Source organism: Mustelus asterias, chromosome 9, assembly GCF_964213995.1.
Source record: "Mustelus asterias chromosome 9, sMusAst1.hap1.1, whole genome shotgun sequence".
Taxonomy (NCBI): Eukaryota; Metazoa; Chordata; class Chondrichthyes; order Carcharhiniformes; family Triakidae; genus Mustelus; species Mustelus asterias.
In genome coordinates this window covers 138907521-138927718 of record NC_135809.1, presented here as the reverse complement: position 1 = coordinate 138927718, position 20198 = coordinate 138907521, and the positions used below count along the sequence as shown (strand labels likewise).

Genomic DNA, 20198 nt, shown 5'->3' with positions numbered 1-20198 from the left:
ATATTCCATTCATTTGTTGCAGATTGAAACACATTCCAAACGTATTACACAAAGAACTTCAATCAAACATTGTCCAGTTACCACAGCGGCAAATGATTCATGAGACGCATTAAATTATTCTGAAAATGGTAATCATATCAAATAGAAATACCAATTATCCCTTATTAGTCACTTTGTATCATTATGCGCCCTGCAATTATTTAATTGTGTATGTGTGTTTTTAAGCAGTTTAATATCACACAATTGCTTTCCTCAATGACCAATAAAAAAGCCATGTCATTCGGAAGTACAAAAGATTGCCAGTTTCTACATTCAGATTCATGAATCGCCCTGTGGATGTTTTTTAAAAATGATTTGGTGAAGGGTTTAATTCAAATGTTGTTAATGACAGCACAATTTCAAATGTAATTGTTTCGAAGATAAACTGCAGAACAAATCTGTGAACTTGATTCATCTGTCTTCAGTTTCTGCTTTTCCAGGAGTGACAGAGAAACTAAGTGGTTTGTGGTGAGGTTTAAGGATAGGGTGAGGTTATGTTTAGGTTTTAGTAATTTTCTTTAATGGTGGTTAATTGTTCCGACTATTGGGTTTGGACTGTGTGAGGGGAGCCACAACTCCCTGCTGAACATTACCACATGTCGTGTAGAGACTGCAATTCCTCATTCCCAATCATTTCTAGTGTAATAACATCTTGTGTCTAGGAGAGAAAAATAACATCACAAGCCCAGGCACGTGATTTGAGGGTCCACTCCGTCATATGACAAAGCCGGGTTGGATAAAGAGAATTTGATGTTAACAAGCAGATCAAGTAGGTAACAAAGAATGATGAGGTGGTTTCCGCAATACTGAATAACTGCAACATCTCACAAAGCAGCAAAAATCCAAGTTTTATTGACAATTGACTCTGCGTTGGTGATCTCAGCAAGGTTAGCATTTGGAGTGATACCCTCCTGCTCTTTATTCACTGGCCGCTGGGGCTCAGGTAAAGATGGAATCAGACTGCATTGTGACAACAATCCTCATTTAGGCTGTGGAATACCAGGTGAGCAGAGAGCCCTGTTTATGAACTGTACCCGTCCCCGAGATGTTTCTGGATACAAAGGACAAACATTTTGGAGATAAAGTGGACAACACAAAAACAGAGATGGACGATTGTTATTACTGAGTGAGAGGAATGGCACTGTACTTCCTCAGAGGGTGAAAGTTAAATTGAACGAAAAACATTACAATGCAGGAGAAAAATAAAAAGATATTTTCATCACGATGTCCTTGCAACATCTAAGCTTGCTGCAAAACCTCATTTGAGACTTGGTGCAGAAGCAACAGGGAAACCAATGGACTGTGGCTTTGGCTGTAGTTTTCCATTCATAAAATAAACAGCTTGATGTCACCTAATGAGTGGAATGGTCAGTGAGTCAGTGACATCACAGCACAAAATACTAACACACAGAAAAAGTCATGGGGGGATGGGAGGGGCTAGCAGGTCAGGAGACTTCAGTCCCAGGCCCACTAATAGTATTTATAATACATGGAAATTACCATGCACATACAATAGGCATCTCCGCGCCTATTTCCGGTGCGTAGCTGACGGCGCTGGAAGTCTGGCGCTGGGAGGTGTGCTCGGGACCGGGAACCCAGTGCAGATCACGCGGACAGGCTGCCACTTGAACCTCCTGGCTCTCTGCACTAAAAGAACAGCGCAATGGGATGGCAGAATCACCCCCATCCTTTCTTAGATTAGGAGATCAAAACTGCACACAATACTCCAGGTGTGGTCTCACCAAGGCCCTGTACATTTGCAGTAAGACATCCTTGCTCTTGTACTCAAGTCTTCTTGCAATGAAATACAGCATAACATTTGTCTTCCTAGCTGTTTGCTGTACCTGTATGCTTGCTTTCAGTGACTAGAAAGGATATACCAGGTCCCTTTGTATCAAAGTGGGTAATTTAACATTCACCCACATGCCTGACTTGTATGTGCCCACTCACTCATAGCTTAACATCCACTGTCACTGATAAAAAATGTTATTCAAGAAACTACTTACAATTATACCAGTAAAAAGCCAATAGCACAGCAGGATGAGAGGGGGAAAAATGGATAAAGATAAATAAGATGAAGGTTAAAAGGCAGGATACTGTGCAGTGGACGAGGGACAGTCAATAGTTCAGTGGTAAGTGGTATAAAACAATGTCACAGACAGCATTGTAGTTACCGGCTGCACACTGCTGTTTGCAGGAGTCTTGACTGATCTCGGCCAAGATAGTAACAGCAATCAATCAATTGGCCTCAGTACTGTGAGCAATAGCCCAGGAGGCTTTTGGCACCTGCAGAAATTGGGCTTCAACATAAAAAGGATCATGGGCTTGTTTGAGATCATTAAGACAGTGAATGCTGGGTATTTAATTCCTCAATGTGCTCAGCATGTTTGCTGCATTCCTCTCACTGCAGTTTCAGTAATTAGATAAACAATTGAATTAAAATCAAACAGAACAAATTTCTATGAATGACCTCACAAAGGCAAGAAAAGCAGACATTAGGGCCCAGTTTCTGCTTTCTGCCCAGGATTTACCGTCTTAATGATCTCAAACAAGCCCATGATCCTTTTTATGTTGAAGCCCAATTTCTGCAGGTGCCAAAAGCCTCCTGGGCTATTGCTCACGGTACTGAGGCCAATTGTTAGATTGCTGTTACTATCTTGGCCGAGATCAGTCAAGACTCCTGCAAATAGCAGTGTGCAGCCGGTAACTACAATGCTTTCTGCACAATTGGTAAATTTGCCAATTGAACCCGTGTGACTGGGCAGTGGTTTCAATGTTTCTTCATTGAAAAATATTCCTTTCTGTATTCAAGAGAGGAAATGGGGTGAAGTTTGATTAATGCAGCTGGAACTTGATTTCTCGTAAAATATGAGCATTGTAAATCAATCTCAATGCACCGTGACCCTGAACATCACTATTACAGTTCAGGGATGTAGTCATCACTTCCTTTGTCACGTTTTGAAAAATAAAATCACTCAAAATCTTTCAAAATGCACCTACTAATGTCCTTGAGCTGAAATTTAGATGAATTTTTGGAATCTCCTCAAAGGCTGACAAGAGAGCATGTCCACTGGAGAGTCCGAGTGGTGATTCATTTGTTCAATGGGGGGGTGGGGAAGATTCTGGCAAAATGCTTTTCTGAATTAGCCCAAATGTTCAAACGGAAAGCTGACTTGTGCTGAGTACAATTTGCGCTTCAAATTCCACAATTTTTAACAGGGGAATGACTGGGAAAACCTGTAAAATCACAGGGAAACTCCAGGCCATTAAACTTAGCATCGTTTACAACACAGAGACAATAACAGAACATGCTGCAAGCTACACAATTACCCAAAACACATCAGCTTGTCACGTTCACTGGCGCTTAGAGAACGATGTGGAGATGCCGGCGTTGGACTGGGGTAAACACAGTAAGAAGTTTAACAACACCAGGTTAAAGTCCAACAGGTTTATTTGGTAGCAAAAGCCACACAAGCTTTCGAGGCTCTGAGCCCCTTCTTCAGGTGAGTGGGAATTCTGTTCACAAACAGAACTTATAAGACACAGACTCAATTTACATGAATGTACGCATTCCAACCATTATTCATGTAAATTGAGTCTGTGTCTTATAAGTTCAGCTTAGAGAACCCCATTCTTTTGGGAACAGCTGTATACAAACCTTCTAAAATTCTGGTTCACAGGAACCAATTATTTCCAATATATAGGGATCTATTCTTGATAGAAAAATTGGCAAATGTCTCTAATGCAGCACGCATTTCTCTAATAGTGAAACCTTTCTAAATAGCCTCTTTAAAATATTCTATTTTGTATGACTAAGAAATTCTAATTAAATTAGAGATTTTTTTACATAAAGTTAGTAGGAATTTGTAATGAAACGCGAGTTAGTGCTGCCTTCACCAATAATAGAGCATACTGAAGAACCGTAAAAACATTATAACCCAATGAGAGAGGAAATAACAGCTTAGATCAGAAATATTTGCAATCGCTGGATACCGCAGTCTCCACAAATTTGATAAATGCACATAGGATTTCCTCATCATTGTGGGGAATGTGAAGAACTACATCTAAAGAAAGCCAGAACTCTGCTGTGATAAGATCATACATCAAACCCAGATGCTATCGTCCAAAATAACAGTGACACAAAGCAGGAATCCACGCCAACTCTCAGTCTGCTGTTTCCCAACTGTCTGGAACATGCTCTCTTTATCAAAAACATTTAACTCCGTAAGAACTGCCACACACTTCTAACCATAAGGAGGGAGTCAAACAAAAGGTCCCTCCATTGACAGATTTATTATGGGAATGGCTACTTAACCCAGGCTTACAGTAATCTTGATCAAATCTCCCACCTTCGATTTTACCCCACTCGCTTTTCAACATTCTAAATCCCATCATGAAAACTTCACACTCTGATGAAGGGTCATCCTGACTCGAAACGTTGGCTCTGTTCTCTCTTCACAGAGGCTGTCAGACCCACTGAGATTTTCCAGCATTTTCTGTTTTCATTAAAGCAATCACTTTCTGACTTGATGTCTGCAATTCTTATTTTTCTTTTAAAACAGTATTTGAGAGCCATTCAAAACAAAACCAGAATATGATTGGAGTGTTAATCTTGTCACTGCTAACATAGGATTTAATTGTGGGGTGGAAGGTAAGGGAAGGGAATTAGATTTGAACTAAATCCTGTCCTCACGCGCCAGCTGAGATATCCAGATAGTAACAGGAGCAAACTCTTCCTGACTGACTGACTCATCCTGACTGCAACCAGCCAGTTTGGCAGATACTGGAATTAACCTGGGGGCTTTCCTGTTTTGTGCCTCACTCAATAAATACAGTGGGGGCGATCTTACTTTCTCGTCCCGCTGGTCGATGGGCGGAGCAAGCTGGTAAGATCATGTGAGATAGGTAGAAATTTGGGTTTGCACTCGGTTTCTCACCTCTCGCGATCTTACCGGGCCCAGATTTCCGGGGAGATCAGCCAAGGGGTGTGTGTGTGTGTGTGTGTGTGTTGGCAGGGGGGGGGGCCAATCATGGAGGCACGAATGTTACTTGTGATAAATATAGGACAGATGTCAGAGATAGATTCTCCACTCAGAGAGTAGTAAGGGTGTGGAATGCCCTGCCTGCAGCAGTAGTGGACTCGACAACATTAAGGGCATTTAAATGGTCATTGGATAAACATATGGATGATATTGGAATAGTGTAGGTTAGATGGGCTTTAGATTGGTTTCACAGGTCGGCGCAACATCGAGAGCCGAAGGGCCTGTACTGCGTTGTAATGTTCTATGTTCTACTTGTCAGCCCAAGCCTGGATATTGTCCAGGTCTTGTTGCGTTTGAACATGGACTGCTTCAATATCTGAGGAGTTGTGAATGGTGCTGAACATTGTGCAATCATCAGCGAACATCCCCACTTCAGACCTTATGACGGAAGGAAGGTGATTGATGAAGCAGCTGAAGATGGTTGGGCCTCGGACACTCCCCTGAGGGACTCCTGCAGAGATGTCCTGGAGCTGAGATGATTGACCTCAGAAACCCACTCATCTGACGAAGGAGCAGCGCTCCGAAAGCTAGTGGCTTGTGCTACCAAATAAACCTGTTGGACTTTAACCTGGTGTTAAAACTCTTACTGTAATTGACCTCCAACAGCCATAACCATCTTCCTGTGTGCCAGGAGTGACTCTAACCAGTGAGGAGTTTCCCCTGGTTCCCATTGACTCCAGTTTTGCTCAGGCTCCTTGATTCCGCACTCGGTCAAACGCTGCCTTGATATTAAGGGCAGTCCCTCTCACCTCAGCGTGAAACTCTCTTGAAAACACAAAGTTTGGTGTTATGAATGTCGGCAATGTCAGTATATAATTTATGAAGATCAGCAAAGAAAGAAGAAAAGAAACAAACAAGGTTAATGAATGGAGTCAGAGCCACGGTGAGAGAGAGAGAAGAGTTGGCCAAAGGTTTGGGAGGAAGATGCGTTTAAATATGGAGAGAAAATGGAGAGACAGAAAAGTTTAAGATTGGTTCTCCAACAAGCTGGGATGAACCAACTGCACATTCTGTCAAAGATAAAGCAACAAACACGGTGATGCAGAAAAGAATTCTTCTTGTCACTTTGTAGCTCTTAGAATTCACTCAACATAAACTGATTGATTATTGAGAATAATTGAGTTGGGCTCAACCTAGTTCCTTCTACTTGAATTAAAAATAACTTTTGTTCTGCCGAGATTGAGTACCAGCTGTGATTGATTCTGTCTGTCTGATATTCTTGGAAAGGAATGTGCCGGGCTTTGGGGAGAGTGCAGACAAGTGGAAGCAGCTTTTCCAAAGGGGGTAGAATGGGCAGCGAGGATAGCTTTTGTGTTCCAGAATTCCACAACTCCCTCTCATTCATCCTGTCTTCAGCTTGAATATTTTAAAGTCATTCACTCAATTGTTGCAAGCTGGATAAAGTTCCATTCGTCAGGTTTGCTTTTCTTCGCCGTTTCTGCATCGAGTTCATGTGTAAAGATATTTAGCTTCAGTTTGTAACAGCTACAGACTCAAGCTATAGCGTGCTTAAGATGATGGAAGAGGTAGAATTCAATGTGACCTTTGGGAATGGATTGGGAGGTGGTGAGGAGGAACGGGAGAAAGAGAGGGGGGAATGAGGCGGGGGGTGGGGGAATTAGCCCTCATGGCAGAATTCTCTTGGGCGTGGAAATGGCGGGTGGCATTCCTACCCAAAGGCTAATTAAGGGCCTTGTCCTTCCAGCGGGGGAGGAGTTCCTTTTGTTGTGTGGAGCCACTGCCCAGTAATACCTGACGGCCTCCTACAGGCTTGAGCTGTGGGGGGGGGGGGGGGGGGGGGGGAGGGGCACCCTCTTCATCGGGTACTCTGTCCTCTGTGGGCCACAGAGTGCCCCCAACCCCATGGTAAGAACTGCCTCTGCAGAAACACCCTATTCCCTGTTTCCTTTGCCAACCAAATACATAAAGGGCAAAAGAGTAACTAGGGGGAGAGTAGGGCCTCTTAAGGATCAACAAGGTCATCTATGTGCGGATCCACAAGAGATGGGTGAGATCCTAAGTGAATATTTCTCATCAGTATTTACTGTTGAGAAAAGCATGGACAAACACAACCATGATCTGCACTTGCAAATAATCCATCATCATCTTTATCATCCTCAATGTAATCTGTTTTAAAAGCAGCAAATAAAATCAAACATTTTAAAATGAGCCATCCCATGGTCTTTGAGTCCTTGGCTGATGGGAGGGAGAACTTCCCATTAAATTAGTTATTGCAAATGATGTTAAATGACCCAACAAAAACAACTGTACATAAATAATTAACAGAAATTCAATTATTTACCTGTATAGTTGATGACATTGGTGGGTCCAATAGAAAGGACACTGTAACGAATTACTCACTCAGATCATTTGCGTTATATTTTGGTATAAATACAACCAGACAGTGTTCTTTGCCCTATTTTATGAAGTAAATTCTGGGACCTGTTCCATTGCAATTCGGGCAAATCTGTAAATTGGTCAAAGCACTAAAATGTCCAAACTGGAATTGGTGGCTGCAGAGTTCATTAGAGTGAGTTTTCCATTAATTTTCATTTGATTTTTGGAGTGGCTATGGCTGGAAATCAGCTCCTGACACGGATACTGTTCAGTCTGGTTTCTGTTGGGAAGCAGCAGGCATGTAACCCTGGCAGATTCTGTCATCAACTTACAGACAAAACACTGACTCAAAGTGCCAGGCTTATATAATTTCAAATAATTTATCTTAGAGGTCCTTAAAAGGTAGTTTTTATTAGCTTGCGAGATCGCGGACGAAGTTTGATGTACAACTTCTTGTAAATGAGTTGCATGTTAATGACACATTTAAACTGGGGGGTTGTGGAGAGAAATTGTAAACCTCAATGGCTTCTGAGATTAAAGAAGAGAATATATGGAGTGGTTGGGATATAATCCAAGTAAAAATCTCACTTAACAAAAAAGAAAATTACTGCGGATGCTGGAATCTGAAACAAAAGCGGAAAATGCTGGAAAATCTCAGCAGGTCTGACAGCACCTTGGTGAGAGAATAGAGCCAATGTTTCAAGTCTGGATGACCCTTCATCAAAGCTGGTTCACAAGGCTTTCCCAAAAAAATTCTAAGTGCCGAATTTGCATAAAAACGGGAGTCAATCCCGTTCGATTTTCAAAATGAACCTCCCACACTCTGTGCATCACAGTGTCCCAGTGTGAATCACGATAGGGGGGGCCCAGGGGGGGCCCATCCCCGCTGGAGAGGCTGGCAGCACCCCCCCCATCCCCGCTGGAGAGGCTGGCAGCACAGCACTGAGCGGGCCACTGAGCATGCGCTGATCTGTCAGCGCCGAGATCAGCACGTGTGCAGTAGCCCCGCACTGCCGGCCTCCCGATCACTGGCCAGCCCCGTGACCCTCGCATCGCTGCCCCTTCGAGCCCCAAACGGACCAATCGCTGGCCCCCAGATGCCTCTGAGTGGCCCCTCCCCACCCCCCACCACCCCCACCCCACTGCAGCCCCCCTCCCCACCCCATGCCCAGTCCCGATCACTGTCCTCCCTACCTCTGTCACCGATCCTGACTGCAGAGTGGCAGCGGGAACCCCCCCCAGCCCCACCCCCCCCCACCCCCCCGAGGGTGGGGGCGGGGGGCGGCTAGCAGGCTCAGAGAATTCAGTCCTGCGCCGGCTAATTAATGTAAATTTGATGGGGGGGGGGGGGGGGGTGCGCACTAAACGGCCTCCGCTCGGGTCTCCCCGGAGAATCGCTACCCAGATTTCTCTCGCAGAATCATTGGCCGGAATTCTCCGACCTCATCCCGTGGCTGGGATTCTCCGACCTCGTCCCGCGGCTGGGATTCTCCGACCTTGCCCCCGGCTGGGATTCTCTGCCCTCGCCCCGTGGCTGGGATTCTCCGACCTCGCCCGCGGCTGGGATTCTCCGACCTTGCCCCCCGGCGGGGATTCTCCGACCTCGTCCCGCGGCTGGGATTCTCCGACCTCGCCCGCGGCTGGGATTCTCCGACCTTGCCCACGGCTGGGATTCTCCACCTTGCCCCCGGCTGGGATTCTCTGCCCTCGCCCCGTGGCTGGGATTCTCCGACCTCGCCCGCGGCTGGGATTCTCCGACCTTGCCCCCCGGCTGGGATTCTCCGACCTTGCCCCCCGGCGGGGATTCTCCGACCTCGCCCCGCGGCTGGGATTCTCCGACCTTGCCCCGCGGCGGGGATTCTCCGACCTCGCCCCCCGGCGGGGATTCTCCGACCTCGCCCCCCGGCGGGGATTCTCCGACCTCGCCCCCCGGCTGGGATTCTCCGACCTTGCCCCCCGGCGGGGATTCTCCGACCTCGCCCCGCGGCTGGGATTCTCCGACCTTGCCCCGCGGCTGGGATTCTCCGACCTTGCCCCCCGGCGGGGATTCTCCGACCTCGCCCCGCAGCTGGGATTCTCCGACCTCGCCCCGCGGCTGGGATTCTCCGACCTCGCCCCGCGGCTGGGATTCTCCGACCTCGCCCCGCGGCTGGGATTCTCCGACCTCGCCCGCGGCTGGGATTCTCCACCTCGCCCGCGGCTGGGATTCTCCGACCTTGCCCCCCGGCGGGGATTCTCCGACCTTGCCCCCCAGCGGGGATTCTCCGACCTCGCCCCGCGGCTGGGATTCTCCGACCTCGCCCGCGGCTGGGATTCTCCACCTCGCCCGCGGCTGGGATTCTCCGACCTTGCCCCCCGGCTGGGATTCTCCGACCTTGCCCCCCGGCGGGGATTCTCCGACCTCGCCCCGCGGCTGGGATTCTCCGACCTTGCCCCGCGGCTGGGATTCTCCGACCTTGCCCCGCGGCTGGGATTCTCCACCTTGCCCGCGGCTGGGATTCTCTGACCTCGCCTGGGACTGGGATCCTCCGACCTTGCCCCACAGCTGGGATTCTCCGACCTTGCCCACGGCTGGGATTCTCCGACCTCGCCCGGGGCTGGGATTCTCTGACCTCACCTGCGGCTGGGATTCTCCGACCTTGCCCCGCGGCTGGAATTCTCCGACCTCGCCCCGCGGCTAGGATTCTCCGGCCTCGCCCGCAGCTAGGATTCTCCGGCCTCGCCCGGGGCTGGGATTCTCTGACCTCGCCCGGGACTGGGATTCCCCAGTCCCGCTGCAGTGAATGGAGATTTAGCCCAGTGCCAAATACTCCATTCTGACTGACAGCAGTGGCGGAATGTACGCGAATTCCAGCGATGGTATTTCGAGTGAATCAGTTTGATTAATTGATTAACTTTCTTGTGTCAGTTTGAAAAACAAGCCAAATAGAAATATATAATGAGAGAATGGCCAATCTCTTCACTATCCCATTTCACGGTGCTGTTAACTCTGTCACAAGACAACAGGGCTGAGATTAATTTCTCATCTCAAGATTTTTATTGCATAAGGTTACATTTTCAAACTTTTATTGCTTTGGAACAGATGCTGTTATAAATGTCATTCTCCTGTTGATCTGCTGTTGTTGCAGCTTGCCTGTCATTCTCCTGCTTATGATCAATTTGATTTTCAGCATGAAGAAGTTGATTTGACAGCATTTTGAACCAATTCTGTATTTTACGTGGAGGAAAATGACAGTCAATTCGTGAACAACGTGGTTCACAAACCGCAATGGAATAACGCCCAGTTAATCTGGGTTTTATGAGTAGATGTCTGGACAGAACTAGCCAGCTCTTTTCTTCCAAGATGTGGAGATGCCGGCGTTAGACTGGGGTGGACACAGTAAGAAATCTCGCAACACCAGGTTAAAAACCAACAGGTTTATTTGGAATCACGAGCTTTTGGAGCACTGCTCCTTCACCAGGTGAGTGAGAAGGGGTAACGCTCCGAAAGCTCGTGACCCCAAATAAACCCTGTTGGACTTTAACTTGGTGTTGTGAGATTTCTTACTTTTGTTTTTAAATAAGGCCGCGGGATCTTTTACATCCACCTCAGAAGGTAGTTGGGCTTTCTGTTTAACATCTTATCAAAAAGACAGCAGCTCTGACAGTATAGCACTCCTTCAGTACTGCACTGAAGTGTCAGCCTGGATTATGTGCTGAGGTCCTGGACCAATGAACCAAAGCTGACATCATTAAGTAAAAATATTTTAGGCCAGTGACTCTGGGTCACGCAATGGGTCAAAAGCAAAGGTCAGTCACTGGATCTGACAGAGAGTTTGAACTTCCATTGCTAACAATAATAGTGGCTTTATACTACATTTACCTCTTTCCCCTTCCCAGAAACAACGCAACTAAAATCCCAGTTAATACATGTAGCAAGACTAGTAACACTAGGAATGGGCAAAAATGCTAGTGTGGTCAGCCACACCCACATCCCATAAAAGAATAAAGAAAAATAATAAATAACATAATCACACAGGTCCTGAGATCTAATTCAGAAAACCTCCATCAATTCTGAAGATCACATTGGGCTAGAGGATGGAATTGATGCGAAGGGTGTCAATTCTGTGTTCACCAAAAAGATCAGTGCTATTAAAACCAAAACACTTTTCTCACAAGTACTGTCAGATTGGGTGTATGAGAATCAGAGGAAGTTCTTTGCCCCAACACCATGGCTGTGAGGAGAGGTTGAATAAACTAGGATTGTTTTCACTGGAAAGATGGAGGCTGAGGGGAGACCTGATAGAGATCTACAAAATTATAAGAGGCATAGACAGGGTGGATAGTCAGAGGCTTTTTTCCAGGGTGGAAGTGTCCATTACAAGGGGGCACAGGTTCAAGGTGAGAGGGGGAAAGTTTAAGGGAGATGTGCAGGGGAGGCTTTTCACACAGAGAGGGGTGGGTGCCTGGAACGCTCTGCCAGAGGAAGTGATGGAAGCAGCACATTAGCAACATTTAAGAGGCATCTGGATGGGTACATGAATAGGGAGGGAATAGAGGGATACGGACCGAGTAAGGGCAGAAAATTTTTCTTTCATTTAGTTAGGGCATCATGATCAGCACGGGTTTGGAGGGCCAAAGGGCCTGTTCCTGTGCTGTACTTTTCTTTGTTTTTTGTTTGTTGACACCCCATGTCATAACTAAATTCCACCGTGTCTGGGTGAGATTTCCATTTCAAATCTTTCCTGAATCTATGTCATTTTCATTCCACTTAAGCCAAATTATGGGCAATTTTGACCAGTGTACAAGCATCCATGAAGCCATAGGTTGACATAATATCACCTCTTCTACCTTTAGCCTGAGAAAAAAAATTCCAGATATACCAACAGTAATTTCACAATTTTTATTCCACGTAACTCTGACTCACGATGATGTCACTGTTAAATCTTCTCCAAACTGCCCTTTCACCTTTCGTCATAACTTCATTTTGTAACCAATTTGTTTGATCTCAGTTTCTGAACAACAGCAACATGGTCAAACAAACCTTCAATGATTATTCTAGATTAATTTAATAACTGGTAAAAATAATAATGAATATATTAGAAACCTTTCCACAGTGTCTGTTGCATTTGGCAGGTTACCCTACATCAGTTTATATATCCGGGATGAATTTACTGCTGACATGTGGAGTGGGTCAGTAAGTCTCTTTCTCCAAATCCCTTTTGTGAATACCTGAATAATATTGCCTCCTATTTAAGGAAATGGATTGTTCAAAAACACCAATGTCCAAGTATAACCTTTATTAAGATTAGTGTTTTGCACGGGACTCGGAGTCAAATAAAAATTCAAATGAAATAACATTCTTAAACCTCCTTATAATAGACTGCGACTTCCCAACTCTCATCACAACATGATCCAAACTGATACTTTCAGCAAAGCAGTTTCAACCACAACAAGATTAAACCCTGATAAACAGAATCCGTTCAACAGCCCTACGCGTAGTAACGCGAGGTGAATTCTCCCTGCCTTTCTTCACAGAAGAAATTGGAGAAAATTCCACAATTTTAACCACTCAGAAGCAGCCAAAAATCGAGCAGCAACTGACAGAACTGAAGAAACTGTAGAGAGAAAAGGGCGAATTCTCTGAAATTATCACATCCATCATTTTTCCTTTGGAAAGTTTGAATAACATTATTACAGTAATCCATCCACCTTTGTCCCCATTTCTAAATGACCGTTAGCTCAAAACAAAATCACCGCCGTGTTGACTTTGCATATAAGAACCTACTGTAACATAAATCATTGAATAAAGAACACCAGGATTTTAATCAGCTCCGGTTCCCCAAAGAAATAACACACTGATCCCATGAGGATTGCAGCAGTGTGCCTATCCCATAATAATATGCTTCAAACACACTGAAAGACCAATTTTCTTTTTACCTTTTGTGCTCCGGGTGTGATTTATATTACTGTATTAAACATTTCTCAGATTGTCTTTGATAAGCTGTGCGATACGCTTCAGAGCGTCAGATCACAAATATTTAATAAAATCTTCAGAATCTCTGATATTCCGCCCTTCGCTCAATTGTAAATCAAAACTTTTAGACTTCAGAGCATGGTTCTGATAAATATTCTCTTTTAACATTTCAGACATTTAAAACACCAGCTGACCCAGAGGCCAAACAATTGAATCAAATGTTTACATTGCAATATTTATTATTGCGGCATCAAGGCAGAAGTTGTAAATTATGGATCATTATTAAAACTGCGATTCCCTTTATCAGCATCCAAACAGTGAAATATCTTCCATACGGTCAAAGATCCAAACATCACAATACAATTTAAATAGCTTTGACACTTAAGCAGAAGTGCCTACTTTGCATACTTCCTACTTCAAAGAAATGCTTACAGTAAAGAGAGGAGGAACATTGTTAAAAGAGCACTTATGTCTCCCACAGCCCCTTGTTTTAAACTGATACCTGGCACTGAACAATAATTGCATACTAATTCTAGGCTTCACATCTCCCTACAGAGAAAGATCGCAGTCACAGCTGATTCCATCCCTGGCTCTTGCAAGAGGGCGCGTCCCTTGTGAATAGCTGCGCTTGCTAATTTTCATTTCTGTAGACTATTTTGGAACTTCATTTGATAAACTGGTAAGGATTTAAAACTGTATTCTACCTCCCAATGGCAGACAGAACAGAAAGGCGTCTTTTTCCTTTATGAGCACATTCCTTCACATAGCTGCACACTCAATTCTCACCCTCAATTCCCTTTAGTCTGACTTCCTTCACTGTTCAGTCTTTTCAAACACAAACATGTTCTCACATAATCAGTGTACATCAATGCAGCTTTTTACCATTCCTGCTGTGTCCAATCTCCATGTCCTACACTTTGCACCTTGCCCATTTACCCAGGATTTGAAATGAAATTCTTAGGAACCTGCCTCTTTTCAGAAAGATTTGAATTTATTTCTGGTTCTTCACACACTGTTTGAAATATGTAGGTAACTCCTTCAGGTTGAAGCTAATCTCTCCCATTGAATAACATTCTCTTTAAACCCTGACAGGATTATCAATAAAGATGTTGCAGTTTTAAACTGTAATTTCTGTCTTAACCACTTAGCAATGGAAATGTTAGCAAAAGGACTAAATTACCACAAAACACAATGGCAAATTTCACTAAAGATTTTCTTAGCCAGTCTCTCCTACCGTTGGCATTCTTGCCACAGATGAGATGTTCGTAAGGCTGCAGAATACCCCAGAGCTCAGCGTCATTGTTGATGCACATCTCCAGCATTTCCACTGAAAGTTCCTGCCTGCCATCGTGCACGGCCACCCCTCCTCCTTCTGAACCTTGACCTGATGCTACTCTGATGCCAATTTCCTCCAGCAGACTCTCCATACAGGCAGCCAAAGAGATTGCAGCATACTCGTGGATCCGCACGGAAACCCTCGTGTCCACCATCCATCGAAAGAAACGCCCCACCGACAAAGTAAGGCCACACCTACAAGTATCAAGAGCAGAGATAGTAATAACTCAAACTTATCAATGGTGGGCAGTGCAGATCAGGTCAGTGGAACATGAACGTGATATAAGCATGTCAACAAATGGCTTTAATTAAATTTCTCCTCACCTCAGTCCTAAATGGCCTATCCCCTATCCTGAGACTGTAACCCCTTGTTCCAGAGCCCCAGCCAGAGGAAACAATATCCCTGTATCCAGCCTGTCCAGCTCTGTCTGAATTTTATGTTTCAATTAGATCCCTTCTTCTTCTTCTCTCCAATGAATACAGGCCAGCTAAGCATTCCAGGAATCAGTTTGGTGAATTTTCACTGTTCTCCCATTATAACAAGTATGAGCCTGAATCATGGAATCATAGAATCCCAGGCAACATCCTGGTGAATCTCCGCTGTATCCTCTCCAGTGCTGTCACCTAGATTTCCAGAAAGCTTTTGATAAGGTGTCAAATCAAAGATTATTGTGGAAAATAAAAGCTGGTGGTGTAGGGGGTAACATATTAGCATGGATTGAAGATTGCCTAGCTAACAGGACACAGAGGCCTGAATTCTCTGACAGTTTATGCCGGGGGGATTCTCTGGTCCCTCCAGCAGCGCACCCCTTCCCACGAGTTTCCCAGCAGTGTGGGGTGACATCAGTGGGAAATGTCATTAACAGCGGTGGGACCAGAGAAAGTCACCACCAGGAAACAGTGCGCCACCACCCACCACTGAGAAACACATGGCAGGGAAGCCGGAGAATCCTGCCAAAGAACAGACATAAATGGGTGTTTTTGTGGTTGGTGGGATATGATGAGTGATGTGCCACAGGAATCAGTGCTGGGGCCTCAACTTTTTACAGTGACTTGGATGAAGGGACTGAAGGTATGGTTGCTAAGTTTGCTGATGACACAGAGATAGGCAGGAAAGTAAATTGTGAAGAGGATGTAAAGAGGCTACAAAGGGATATAAAGAGGCTAATCCAGTGGGCAAAGATCTGACAAATGGGAATAATGTGGGCAAATTGTCTATTTTGGCAGGAAGAATAAAGAAGCCTATCTAAATGGTGAGAGATTGCAGAGCTCTGAGGTACAAAGGGATCTGGGTGTCCTAGTGCATGAATCACAAATGGCTGGTCTGCAGGTACAGCAAGTAATTAGGAAAGCTAATAGAATGTTATCGTTTATTGTGAGAGGAACTGAATGCAAAAGCAGAGGCTATGCTTCAGTTATATAAGGCACTAATTAGATCACATCTGGAGTATTGTGTGTGCAGTATTGGTCACGTAAGTTAAGGAAAGATGTGAATGTACTGGAAGCAGTTAGAGGTTTACCAGACTAATATCTGGAATAGTGGGCTGTCTTATGAGGAAAGGCTGGACTGGCTAGGCTTGTATCCACTGGAGTTTAGATGAGTAAGAGGTGGCTTGATTGATAAGGAGAATGTTTTTCTCTCAGCGGGTCATGAGTCTCTGGAAGTCTCTTCCTGAAAAGAGTTTTTGAATAATTTTAAGGCAGCGCTGGATAGATTTGTGATTAACGAGGAGGTGAAACGTTCTCTGGGGTGGGCAGGAATGTGGGGTTGAGATTACAATCAGATCAGCCATGATCTTACTGAATGGCGGAGCAGACTCGATGGGCTGGCTCCTGCTGCTAATTCCTATTTTCCTACATTCCAACCCTGGAAGATGTGTTGGCAGAAACCTTTATTCCCCTTAAATTTGATACAGAGCTTCTTTAATGTATATAAAATAATCTTTCATCAGCAGAGCACTTCAATTATTAGAAATAATTGGAAACATATCAAGTAATTTCCAAAATCAGTGCTTTGTGCAAAGGCCAATTGGAGCTTGACAGATGCTAATTTTCCAAAAGGTGTTGCATTGTTGTAAGAATAGACAATTTGAAATGTGATTTACAAATTAAAATTTACCTCAGAATGTCTTTAACACAGCAAGAGGAACATCCTCCTGCCAGGTGGCGGCATTCATCAGTTTTATTAACTGTCAAATACCATAGCTGGCAAACATCATTCCAGCAATTTTTCGTCAAATCATACCTGTCGCAATCACTGTTTAACTGAAGTTATTGTTAGTTAGTTAGGGAGCTGACGTAATGTGTAGCTGAAACGTACTGGTGGAGTGATTTTGTTTCCAACATAAAGAGTAATGTTTTTGTATAATTTTACACAACAAGCAACATTTTAACAGATATCAGATCAATTCTCTGTGAGTCTGTTAGTTTCTAAATTGAATATAAGGAGCAGGTTTCGCCTTGTGAGTGGTTCACCTTCTCCGCCTTTCGTGTGTTACCGTAGCTTCATACAATTAGTATCCGTTATCCAGTGCAAATCTGTGCATTACAACTCGATCTGCAACCTCTATCAGTTTATGAATGTAGAAACTACAGTCTGGATAATATTAGCAAAGTGGGAGAATCTAGAACAAGGAGTCACTGTTTAAAAATAACCAGTCGCCCATTTAAAACGGAGACGAGGTGAGATTCTTTCTCAGAGGGTTGTGTGTCTTTGGAACTCTCTTCCTGAAAAGGCAGTGGAAGAAGAGTGTGTGAATATTTTTAGGTAGATGTGGGTGGATTCTTGGTAAGAAAGTGGGGTAATAGGCTATCGGGGGTAGGTGGGATGTCGATTTGAGGTTACTATTTAATCACCTATGATCTTATTAAATGGGAGAGCAGGCTTGAGGGGCCGAATGGCCTACTCCTGCTCCTTGTTCGTAACCGGGGCAGCACGGTGGTACAATGGTTAGCACTGCTGCCTCGCTGCACCAGCGACCCAAGTTCGATTCCCACTTGGGTCACTGTCTGAGTTTGCACATTCTCCCCGTGCCTGCATGGGTTTCCTCCGGGTGCTCCGGTTTCTTCCCACAATCCAAAGATGTGCGGGTTAGGTTGATTGGCCATGTTAAATTGTCCCTTAGTGTCAGGGGGACTAGCTAGGGTAAATGCAAGGGGTGATGGGGATAGGGTCTGGGTGGGATTGTGTTTGGTACAGACTTGATGGGTCAAATGGCCTCCTTCTGCACTGTAGGATTCTATGATTCTAACATGCAAAGTTGTTAACCAAGATTTAACTACCACACCTTTTGTCAAAGTTATCCAGAAATCTCTAAACAGAGTGAATGTAAATGTAAAGCTGCAGTTTGTACGGTTTTACTAACTAACCATTCAAATAAAAACATTCATAAAAAAACAAATATTTTTGTCAAAAACATTTCCGTTCACTGTTTAACTATTAGGGAAATTAAACTAATATCTAGTTTAAGCGTTGGATTCTGTGCCAGTTACAGCAGCACAAACTCAACAACAGTTACAACTGCAGGAAAATATCCCCCACTAAAGCTGGAGTGGTTCCCTTTCCATTTCTTACAACAGTTATCATTTCCATCTCACTGCCTCAAACTGCAAATTAACCCCAGTTTGAAGTGAATTAGAGGAAATTGCTCGCAGCAGATACAAGTCCCTGAAGAATCTGCCTCATATTGTCCAAACTGATTTAATTCAGCATCATTACAGACAGGAGAGAAACCTTCCACCCTTTAATCCGGCTGTATTCTTATTATTCTAAACCTCAGTGAATATAATCCTGGGCAATGCACTGGAAATTAGTCGGAGAATTCTCACCTCCCCACCCCTGAACACGAGCAGAGGCAATCACAATGAACACTGATTTTGTGAAACTTTCCAGGGCCAACTGCAGATTGTGAAACAGATACACAAATACCTGGAACTCTTGCTCTTTCTCAGCCTGTCTCCAGCACTCATGTTGTACAGAGACAGGGCTTTGACCGAGGCAGAGATGCAGCTTTCAGACAGGGACCAGGACAGCACCAGCCTGATGGCACTGTGGATCTCGAACTTGGTGCATTTGGAATGGATCAGACTCAGTCTCTGCGCCTCTCTGCAGATCCGGAGCAGAACCCGCCTCAACAAGAAGGACAATCTCCTGACAGCCTCCTGGGAGAAGAGTCTGCCCCCTTCCCCCGGCCTGCTGCCTCTCCTCAGCAGCTTGCCGATGTCTTGCTCTGTCCATGGGAACTCCTCCAGCTCCGGGAGCCGGGCACACTTGGAGATGTCGCTGAGTTCAGCTTCCTCTGGCAGCATGGTGTTGACAGTGTCCCAGCTGTTGTAGCGGCTGTTCATGGTGCCGGGCAGGTACCAGCAGGTCCCTCTGTGAGCTGCCTGGACCGCTGCTGGGTTAGACCTGGAGGAGGAGAGACTGAGAGACCGACAGGAATCTCCTGCCCCATAGCCCGAATCCAGAGTCAGATCCTCCAGCGTCCTCAGGCTGGGGTTGTACAGAGCACTCATTGTGCAACTGTTCGCACAAAGTCCCGGCTGCAATCAGGCTGCAATCAGGCGAGAATCAGGCTGGAATCAGGCGGGAATCAGGCTGCAATCAGGCTGCAATCAGGCTGGATTCAGGCTGCAATCAGGCTGGATTCAGGCTGCAATCAGGCTGCAATCAGGCTGGATTCAGGCTGGATTCAGGCTGCTGTCCAAATCCTTTCTTTAGGACATAAAGAGCAAAGACACTGAGTGAATTTCTACAGAGAGGCGGTTGGATGCTAAATGAGAATCTGCAACAACTTCCCAACTGTCCCGAAATCCCAAACTGCTTCCCAACTTTCTCAAACTGCTTCCCAACTTTCTCAAACTGCTTCCCAACTTTCCCAAACTGCTTCCTCACTCCGGATATTCCAGCAAAATCTCAGAGGCACAAAAATGCTGCTAATATCTGTCTTAATCTTTTAACAATCCTGCAGCTGGAAACTCCTCTCTGCAGCTCCTCTTAACCCGGCTTCATCCACAGAAACAAACCCTCCGTGTGTGCAGCTGCAGCCTGCCCGGGAAAAGCGCAGCGGCTCAGCCTCCAGCTCCCTGTCTCCACTCCCTGTCTCTCTCTCAGTCTGTCTGCCTCCCTCTGTCTGTCTGTCTGCCTCCCTCTGTCTGTCTGTCTGCCTCTGTCTGTCTGCCTCCCTCTGTCTCTCTCTCTCTCCCTCTGTCTCTCTCCCTCTCTGTCCATTCACTGATTCTTTCAATCGCCACTTTCAGCTTCTTGTTCAGACTCCGCCCACCCCGGGGCTCCTGTCGCTCACCCTCCAACAGCCAATCACAATACACAATGCAAATTCAACTTCAACATTTAACCAATCGCAGCCCAAACATGGTCTGGGAAAAAAGTCAAACTAGCCAATGGGATCAGAGAATGAAACACTGATCCAAAGGATCCCCAGTGTAATCTGGTTGGTGTAGATTCCCATTCCCAATGTCATCCTGGTCTG

The 20198-nt window shown here is 45.3% G+C and overlaps 1 protein-coding gene across 1 annotated transcript in view; it reads right to left on the bottom strand.

Moving 5' to 3' along the window:
• Positions 1 to 19936, bottom strand: part of abtb2b (ankyrin repeat and BTB (POZ) domain containing 2b) — a 346414-nt gene extending 326478 nt beyond the window's left edge. The window contains exons 1-2 of the mRNA XM_078221062.1: positions 18638 to 19936; positions 14609 to 14904 (exon numbers count right to left, since the gene is read on the bottom strand). Coding sequence (XP_078077188.1) covers positions 14609 to 14904; positions 18638 to 19224 — 883 coding nt within the window. The 5' untranslated portion in view covers positions 19225 to 19936. The remainder of the gene's footprint in view (positions 1 to 14608; positions 14905 to 18637) is intronic.
• Positions 19937 to 20198: the final 262 nt, after the last annotated feature.